This window comes from Crassostrea angulata, chromosome 9 (genome assembly GCF_025612915.1).
Source record: "Crassostrea angulata isolate pt1a10 chromosome 9, ASM2561291v2, whole genome shotgun sequence".
NCBI classification, from domain to species: domain Eukaryota; kingdom Metazoa; phylum Mollusca; class Bivalvia; order Ostreida; family Ostreidae; genus Magallana; species Magallana angulata.
In genome coordinates, this window is record NC_069119.1 from 38,376,932 (window position 1) to 38,387,872 (window position 10,941).

Below are 10,941 nucleotides of genomic sequence, written 5' to 3' on the forward strand. Positions count from 1 at the left end.
ACCTGAATGTTTACCTGTACTGATGTACTGATGTACCTGTATTTCTACCTGAATGTCTACCTGTACTGATGTACTGATGTATCTGTATATCTACCTGAATGTTTACCTGTACTGATGTACTGATGTATCTGTATTTCTACCTGAATGTTTACCTGTACTGATGTACTGATGTACCTGTATATCTACCTGAATGTCTACCTGTACTGATGTACTGATGTACCTGTATTTCTACCTGAATGTCTACCTGTACTGATGTACTGATGTATCTGTATTTCTACCTGAATGTTTACCTGTACTGATGTACTGATGTACCTGTATTTCTACCTGAATGTCTACCTGTACTGATGTACTGATGTACCTGTATTTCTACCTGAATGTCTACCTGTACTGATGTACTGATGTACCTGTATTTCTACCTGAATGTCTACCTGTACTGATGTACTGATGTACCTGTATTTCTACCTGTACTGATGTACTGATGTACCTGTATTTCTACCTGTACTGATGTACTGATGTACCTGTATTTCTACCTGAATGTCTACCTGTACTGATGTACTGATGTACCTGTATTTCTACCTGAATGTCTACCTGTACTGATGTACTGATGTACCTGTATATCTACCTGAATGTCTACCTGTACTGATGTATCTGTATTTCTACCTGAATGTTTACCTGTACTGATGTACTGATGTATCTGTATATCTACCTGAATGTCTACCTGTACTGATGTACTGATGTACCTGTATTTCTATCTGAATGTCTACCTGTACTGATGTACTGATGTATCTGTATTTCTACCTGAATGTCTACCTGTACTGATGTACTGATGTATCTGTATTTCTACCTGAATGTCTACCTGTACTGATGTACTGATGTACCTGTATTTCTACCTGAATGTCTACCTGTACTGATGTACTGATGTACCTGTATTTCTACCTGAATGTCTACCTGTACTGATGTACTGATGTATCTGTATTTCTACCTGAATGTTTACCTGTACTGATGTACTGATGTATCTGTATTTCTACCTGAATGTCTACCTGTACTGATGTACTGATGTATCTGTATTTCTACCTGAATGTCTACCTGTACTGATGTACTGATGTACCTGTATTTCTACCTGAATGTCTACCTGTACTGATGTACTGATGTACCTGTATTTCTACCTGAATGTCTACCTGTACTGATGTACTGATGTACCTGTATTTCTACCTGTACTGATGTACTGATGTACCTGTATTTCTACCTGAATGTCTACCTGTACTGATGTACTGATGTACATATAACTTCAGTTGATAACTTACATCTAAGTCTCTGTTTACAGCGGAGGAGGGAGGACTGAGCACGCAGTGGCTAATGGTGATACTGGGGGCCGTGGTCCTCAGCCTCGTCTTCTTTCTGGTGTTCACCTTTCTGTGTTACAGGTAATTCTTATCAACAAATCATCTCTTTATCCATGAATAACTACAAATCACCTCTTTATCAATGAATAACTACAAATCATCTCTTTATCAATGAATAACTACAAATCACCTCTTTATCAATGAATAACTACAAATCATCTCTTTATCAATGAATAACTACAAATCACCTCTTTATCAAGGAATAACTACAAATCACCTCTTTATCAATGAATAACTACAAATCACCTCTTTATCAATGAATACTGTGGAATCATTTAAATTCAAGGGGGCCAATTTTCGTGGATTGTTGGCATTTTGCTTATTCGTGGGGATGTAATTTCGTGGGTGTGCTTGTTTTCAGTTTAAGTAAGGAAACTAACTCTTACAAAACTTGTTTTCGTGGAGGACGTTAATTCATGGGGGAGGTCTACCCACGAAAACCACGAAAAATTAAGCCACCACGAATTATAATGATTCCACAGTAACTACAAATCACCTTTTTTTTTAATGAATAACTACAAATCATCTCTATCAGAGTTATTCAATGCATTTAGAAGCGGGTAACCAGAATCTCTTTCTGTCTAATGCAAGGCTCCTCTATCTGATGTAAGGATATAGGTCGATCTGATCTGGTTGATTCTCTATCTGATGTAAGGATATAGGTCGATCTGATCTGGTTGATTCTCTATCTGATATAAGGATATAGGTCGATCTGATCTGGTTGATTCTCTATCTGATGTTCATTTTGGTTGATTGTTTTTTTGGGAAATTTGCAGAAGGAAGACCCCAGTCAAACTGAGTGGCTCAAAAAGAGGATTCCTGGGCTTTAACAAGAAATCAAAGGGAGACAACTCAGAGAGCAATAAAAACCTGAAGTTTGGATCCATGCCCTCCTATAAGTAAGGAATTAAACAATTAAAGGGGCATGGTCATGATTAAAGTAAATGACGTCAAATGGATTTATAATGGTTCAATCAGTCTGAGGATTTCATACATTTTTTGCATGATGGTGAGGGAGATATGAAGATTTATTCCACCAAAAAAAAATTTCCCGAGCGCTTTGCTCGAGGAAATTTGATTTTTCTGGGGAGATAAATCCTGAGCATTCATGCAATAGACATTTTATAATACAACATATGATTATACAAAATAGGACGATTTCTTGTAATTGTTCGACTTTTCAAAAACAGTGTTGTGATTGTTTGGTTTTCTATATTATTGTCTCTCTGTCCTTTCATAAATTTGAATCATAGATAGTTAAATTGGTTTTTGTGATATAAAGAGAATTCTAATTATTGAATAATTTTGATTGAATCATATTTCTTTACATCGTATACTCAAATTGGCGTTTTCATACCTTTGGAATTAAATTTCACGAGATTTTCGAATATAAAGAATGAGATATTTATTCCCCGGGATCAAGACATTTTGTTTGTCATGTCACGTGACTGTCTAGACCAATCAAATGTCGTATTATGTAGAATAATCATATTGAGGTATATCATTTAAAGTTTATCAACCTAATATGTACATAAATAGCTACTTGCATCTTCAAACTACTATTTTAAACTGACTTAATATGAACATTGTTTATGGGAATAAATCACTTTTGGATGGTTGGGTTTTAATCAATAATTTCCCTTGGACTTCCAGGTCGGACGGATTGTTTGGTAGGAGGAAGAAGAGGTCGCTGGCCAGTGAGGAGGAGAGTGACCTAGATCTACCTCCTCCACCAATCATCGTGTGTGACCCAGACAGTGCCCGACCGGAGAGGGGAATCCTTAAAAACCTGCAGGTTAAAATCAGCTCAGACGAGCGACGCTCAAGTAGTTCACAGACAGAGCGCTCAGAGTCTACGTGTGACCATGATGACGAGCGTGAGCCTTACGAGGACGAGGACGACGCTGAGGCCACAGAGGTCAGGGACATACTCAGTCGCCATGGTAACGACCTGTTTGACCCCGAGAAGTCAATGGAAATGTTGGATCAGTTGGCGGAGGAGACCTCCAGCTTTGATTTTGTTCTCCCAAACCCTGGACTGGGTGGGAGCAGACCGGAATCTCCACGAAAACATCACATGTATGACTTCCCGTGCACAGCAGCCAAACGCCCCACACTGTGGAAGAACAGCCCCAAACTGTCACCGCCCAAGTCAAAGATCGTACGCATGAACTTCAATGAACTGATGCAAGAGATAGACAGACACCGCACGGTGGAGTTGTCTCCCTCCCCCGACGAGTTCACTGCCCAGGTGTCCCCCACCACATCGGAGGAGATCAGGAGTTCTTCCACAGATGACCCTGCCTACACCGCTGGACCGAGCCCCCAGTCACTGACCAGTAGCAGTACCCGGGGGGACACCTACTTCCCGCTCAGTCACTGGGCCAAGCTAAGCTCCACCCCCCTCTATGACATCGACTCCTCCATGCCTAACTTCCCCCCTCCCATGTCACCTCTTCACTTACGCAGCATCAACTTCTCCAACATGGGAGGAGGAGTACTGGGTCGCGAGTTTAATGACACACCCATAGGTAGTCAGATGGACGGGTGCTCAATAAACGGCACCACAAACTCGCGGTGCGGGTATGAGAAGAGTTCTGGGTACGGCAGCGAGCACGACCCTGGGGACAGGTTCAGTCTGGACTCGGGCCCGGGGTCTCGGGCTGGGTCTGCCTCTCCCCCCGCCTACAGTGCAGTGCTTCGTAGCGGACCTCACCAGATCAAGCTACTTCCTGTGCGTAGACTTCAGGAGAGTGGATTGGACGACCACCAGAGTCTACAGCGACTTCTCCGTGAACTCCCTAGGATCGACGCAGGTGCCTACGAACGGAGCCCCTTAATCAGCAACAACAAGCACGGGCCAGAGGAAGAGGCGGGCAAATGTCAGTCTTATGTGAAGGAGGACTCCAGTGTTACGAAGGAGGACAGCCCTCTCCTCACAAACTCTGACACATCTTATGTAGGTCACAGTGGCATCAATAACTCAGAGGAGAGGTTCCCTCTGATTGGCTACTCAAAAGATATGGCCGAAAAATTAGGTCAATTTATTCAAAGAGAGGCCTCGGATAATTCTCACATGTTTGACAATCAGAAGGACTCTGCTTTCCAGAAAATGAGTAAAAGCAGTGAATGTCAAGGTCATACGAATGACCTTGACATGGACAGTGGTCCGTGTATTGACTGCAGTCTGGAGTCGATTCCCCACACGCTGAAACAGTGCAAGAAGCAGGGGCGGAGGAAGGCGGAGCAGACACGCAATATTGTAGACAGTCCAAACTCTGTCGCTATGACAACATGAATACCAACTGTGTGCCGTTGAAACATTCGATTTCAAGAAGTTTAATTTCCTGGAGGAAGTATCTTACTGTATTAGAGCATGTTAGATCTCATTGTTTTATTTATTCTAGATTTGATCATATTTTTTGTTGTTGACATTTTATTAACCTACACCTGTAGTGAATCAGCTGGTTTGTGTGTTTTTTTGTGAATTTTGTAGGCGTTTATTTTTTAAGTTTAATTTACTGGTTGTGAGACCAAATTTTTAAGTATTATTTTTGACACCATTGCAAGCTTTTATTTTATACATTTCATTTTGAAAAAAAAATGTATTTTATCATTTTATTTCATTGTTTATATCTTTACGTAGGACAGATGGGAGATAATGTGCAATATGTATGTCTTTAATCAAATCTAAATATACAAAACAGAATTTACTATTGGAATATATTTTTATTTTAAACAGGAGGATTTGTGATTTATTTAATTTGCATACTATTTACCAATCATATAGCTTCTAAAATAATAATTATTACCATACATTCTATTGCTATGTTTTAATTATGCAATTTCTACAATCAATTTTTGGTATGTTATATTTGGAGGCATTTTTTTCTTGTCTTTTATGAAGAACTATTGTACAGTAGTTGTCATATTTTCATTCAGCCTTTGTTTTCTCTCCTCTGTTCGTTTGAAATGTCCCGATGTAAGGCTAAGTTCCGTTAAGCTATTTAATGTGTGTGTACATGTATAATGTCATCATTTGTATATCTCCACAGTCTCCATTACATGAATCATTTCATCTATAGCTATACTATGTGTAATTGTTAATCATTTTGTCTATAGCTATACATATACTATGTGTAAATGTAAGGCCTTTATGTTGTATATACTGTATTTATGCAATGTATATAGTGAAAATGGTTCTAGCAAAGTGAACTTCAATTTAATAGCCGACATTGAACGTTTACAGTGAAAATTTCTAAGCTGACTCTTAGTTATCCTATATCCAGATAAGGCAATCTCGGTATTTGTACCAACTGGATTTTTCTGGGGTGCTATTTTTGGCTTAATTTTTCAGTTTAGTATCATACATGAAATTCATTTGCACAAGTCTAGAGTAGATTTAGCTGGGTCCGATTTGTGAAGTTTTTATCAGTTTACATTGCTTGGTGTGTGTGTTTTTATGTACTTGTACCAGAACAATGTCATTCATGAAGAAGATGGTATTCCTCCAACATTTAATGGCTTCTGTGTATTTCTTTACATTTTGTAGGTCGGAGTTTGAGCAATTCCTGACCCTGATATGATAAGGTTGTTTTTATACGTTATTCTTATAACACTTCCATTGTGTGTTTTCTTGTTCTTTTGCCTACACACGATTTGGTGCTTGTTGCTTTCTGATTTTGTTACCATGTAAATGCAGATTTTTAGTCACAAAATATGTGATGTAAATTTAATCTCAGAGATGCCATGTTTTTTTTAATCTCACAAATAATTGATGTAGTTTTTTTAGTCTCAGAGTTGAGATGTAATTTTTGTCTCAGAGATGCCATGTTATCTTAGAACCGTATTCAAGATGTTTACAATCATTTTGTCAGAAATCTGAAGAGTTCAGACTTGCCCTGTGTGTTGTGAAAAGAGACAATATCCACACTGTATTCTGACTATGTAGTCTTGTGTTGAAACCATTGCTATGTGTGTCTAATATGTGTGATGCTATCAAGTACAATTTCTTGTAAGTATAATAAGATGGAGTCTTATTCTAACAACAATACTTCAAGTATATAGAAGGTTATTGGTATTTTTGCCGGAGTTATTTTCAACAAATTACACCTGTCAAAGATTTGTCAAGTTTTAAATATCAAGTAATTGTTCATAGACTTGTATTGTCATTTAAATTAGCCCATCTTAAATTAGCTTTTTGACTTGGAAGCAACATTAACTTTGAAAGGGGTGGGGATTCCCCTGCTTACAATAACTGGTTATGTACACAGCTTTCATTGCAGGAGTTTGTGAAAAGTTCTGATAGCTTTGTATTCTGTGAGGATGAACTCGAAACAGTGTCTTTGTAATCATTGCTGTAAAAAGCTTTGTATTCAGTAGTCAGATCTTGACCACTTTTAATAAAGTTGGCTGTCTCATGTAAACCATGACATTTTGATATGTACTTGTATGATAACTGATGTTTACAGTAAATCTGTTATAGTCTTTATCTCTATGTACTGCTTATTGATCTTATATACATAGCATGCCATGTGTCACTGTCTGTGGTTTTCTTACATCTGTAAGACAGAATTTATTTTGCTGGATTTGTCAGTTTGATGTAGAGACCAAACACAGCCAGGTTGTAAACAAACAGCTACAATCAATAAACACTTCTATAAACACTCGCCAAACACTGAGTCGTTGTTATCATTGACTTCAATAAACACTTGTCAAACACTGGGTCGTTGTTATCATTGACTTCAATAAACACTGGGTCATTGTTATCATTGACTTACATAAACACTTGCCAAACACTGGGTCGTTGTTTATCATTGACTTCTATAAACACTTGCCAAACACTGTGTCGTTGTTTATCATTGACTTCAATAAACACTTGTCAAACACTGGGTCGTTGTTATCATTGACTTCAATAAACACTGGGTCATTGTTATCATTGACTTACATAAACACTTGTCAAACACTGGGTCGTTGTTTGTCATTGACTTCTATAAACACTTGCCAAACACTGGGTCGTTGTTTATCATTGACTTCTATAAACACTGGGTCGTTGTTATCATTGACTTCTATAAACACTCGCCAAACACTGGGTCGTTGTTATCATTGACTTCTATAAACACTCGCCAAACACTGTGTCGTTGTTTATCATTGACTTCTATAAACACTCGCCAAACACTGGGTCGTTGTTATCATTGACTTCAATAAACACTGGGTCGTTGTTATCATTGACTTCAATAAACACTGGGTCATTGTTATCATTGACTTCAATAAACACTGGGTCATTGTTATCATTGACTTCTATAAACACTTGCCAAACACTGGGTCGTTGTTTGTCATTGACTTCTATAAACACTTGCCAAACACTGGGTCGTTGTTTATCATTGACTTCTATAAACACTTGCCAAACACTGGGTCGTTGTTTGTCATTGACTTCTATAAACACTTGCCAAACACTGGGTCGTTGTTTGTCATTGACTTCTATAAACCCTTGCCAAACACTGGGTCGTTGTCTATCATTGACTTCTATAAACACTGGGTCGTCGTTATCATTGACTTACATAAACACTTGTCAAACACTGGGTCGTTGTTTATCATTGACTTCTATAAACACTGGGTCGTTGTTATCATTGACTTCTATAAACACTTGCCAAACACTGGGTCGTTGTTTATCACTGACTTCTATAAACACTTGTCAAACACTGGGTCGTTGTTTATCATTGACTTCTATAAACACTTGCCAAACACTGGGTCGTTGTCTATCATTGACTTCTATAAACACTGGGTCGTTGTTATCATTGACTTATATAAACACTTGTCAAACACTGGGTCGTTGTTTATCATTGACTTCTATAAAAACTGGGTCGTTGTTATCATTGACTTCTATAAACACTTGCCAAACACTGGGTCGTTGTTTGTCATTGACTTCTATAAACACTGGGTCGTTGTTTGTCATTGACTTCTATAAACACTTGTCAAACACTGGGTCGTTGTTTATCATTGACTTCTATAAACACTGGGTCGTTGTTATCATTGACTTCTATAAACACTTGCCAAACACTGGGTCGTTGTTTGTCATTGACTTCTATAAACACTGGGTCGTTGTTTGTCATTGACTTCTATAAACACTTGCCAAACACTGGGTCGTTGTTTATCATTGACTTCTATAAACACTTGCCAAACACTGGGTCGTTGTTTATCATTGACTTCTATAAACACTTGTCAAACACTGGGTTGTTGTTTATCATTGACTTCTAAAAACACTGGGTCGTTGTTAACATTGACTTATATAAACACTGGGTCGTTGACTATCATTAACTTCTATAAACACTTGTCAAACACTGGGTCGTTGTTTATCATTGACTTCTAAAAACACTGGGTCGTTGTTATCAATGACTTATATAAACACTGGGTCGTTGTCTATCATTGACTTCTATAAACACTTGTCAAACACTGGGTCGTTGTTTATCATTGACTTCTAAAAACACTGGGTCGTTGTTATCATTGACTTATATAAACACTGGGTTGTTGTCTATCATTGACTTCTATAAACACTTGTCAAACACTGGGTCGTTGTTTATCATTGACTTCTAAAAACACTGGGTCGTTGTTATCATTGACTTATATAAACACTGGGTCGTTGTCTATCATTGACTTCTATAAACACTCGCCAAACACTGGGTCGTTGTTATCATTGACTTATATAAACACTGGGTCGTTGTCTATCATTGACTTCTATAAACACTTGGTCATTGTTTATCATTGACTTCTATAAACACTGGGTCGTTATTTATCATTGACTTTTTTAAACACTTGTCAAACACTGGGTCGTTGTTTATCATTGACTTCTATAAACACTGGGTCGTTGTTATCATTGACTTCTATAAACACTCGCCAAACACTGGGTCGTTGTTTATCATTGACTTCTATAAACACTGGGTCGTTGTTATCATTGACTTCTATAAACACTCGCCAAACACTGGGTCGTTGTTTATCATTGACTTCTATAAACACTGGGTCGTTGTTATCATTGACTTCTATAAACACTTGTCAAACACTGGGTCGTTGTTTATCATTGACTTCTATAAACACTGGGTCGTTGTCTCTCATTGACTTCTATAAACACTGGGTCGTTGTTTATCATTGACTTTTATAAACACTTCTCAAACACTGGGTCGTTGTTTATCATTGACTTCTATAAACACTGGGTCGTTATTTATCATTGGCTTTTATAAACACTTGTCAAACACTGGGTCGTTGTTTATCATTGACTTCTATAAACACTTGCCAAAAACTGGGTCGTTGTTTATCATAGTCTTCTATAAACACTGGGTCGTTGTTTATCATTGACTTCTATAAACGCTTGCCAAACACTGGGTCGTTGTTTATCATTGACTTCTATAAAAGACAAGCTCACAATCAGCTCAAAAACAATAGTATTATGGTTATACATGTTATACACCAGTATGTAAAATGGAATACATGTTATACACCAGTACTTATTGGTGTTATACATTTTATACATCAGTACTTATTGATGTATAGATGTTATACATCAGTACTTATTGATGTAATACATGTTATACACCAGTACTTATTAGTGTAATACATTTTATACACCAGTCTTATTGGTGTAATACATTTTATACATCAGTACTTATTGATGTTATACACCAGTACTTATTGATGTAATACATGTTATACACCAGTAGTTATTAATGTAATACAAGTTATACATCAGTACTAATTGGTGTAATACATGTTATACACCAGTACTTATTAGTGTAATACATTTTATACACCAGTCTTATTGGTGTAATACATTTTATACATCAGTACTTATTGATGTTATACACCAGTACTTATTGATGTAATACATGTTATACACCAGTAGTTATTAATGTAATACAAGTTATACATCAGTACTAATTGGTGTAATACATTTTATACATCAGTACTTATTAATGTACTACATGTTATACACCAGTACTTATTGGTGTAATACATTTTATACATCAGTACTTATTGATGTAATACATGTTATACACCAGTACTTATTGGTGTAATACATTTTATACATCAGTACTTATTGATGTAATACATGTTATACACCAGTACTTATTAATGTACTTCATGTTATACACCAGTACTTATTGGTGTAATACATGTTATACACCAGTACTTATTAATGTACTACATGTTATACACCAGTACTTATTGGTGTAATACATTTTATACATCAGTACTTATTGATGTAATACATGTTATACACCAGTACTTATTGGTGTAATACATTTTATACATCAGTACTTATTGATGTAATACATGTTATACACCAGTACTTATTAATGTACTTCATGTTATACACCAGTACTTATTGGTGTAATACATGTTATACACCAGTACTTATTAATGTACTACATGTTATACACCAGTATTTATTGGTGTAATACATGTTATACACCAGTACGTATTAATGTACTACATGTTATACACCAGTACTTATTGGTGTAATACATTTTATACACCAGTACTTATT

The 10,941-nt window shown here is 36.9% G+C and overlaps 1 protein-coding gene across 2 annotated transcripts in view; it reads left to right on the forward strand.

The window, feature by feature from the left end:
• The window catches only part of LOC128162899 (disintegrin and metalloproteinase domain-containing protein unc-71-like), a 46,829-nt gene extending 39,935 nt beyond the window's left edge, over positions 1–6,894 (forward strand). For both annotated transcript variants that reach the window (XM_052826305.1, XM_052826306.1), the window contains 3 exons: positions 1,325–1,424; positions 2,180–2,302; positions 3,057–6,894. In XM_052826305.1, coding sequence (XP_052682265.1) covers positions 1,325–1,424; positions 2,180–2,302; positions 3,057–4,701 — 1,868 coding nt within the window. In that variant the 3' untranslated portion in view covers positions 4,702–6,894. The remainder of the gene's footprint in view (positions 1–1,324; positions 1,425–2,179; positions 2,303–3,056) is intronic.
• The last annotated feature ends 4,047 nt before the right edge of the window (positions 6,895–10,941 follow it).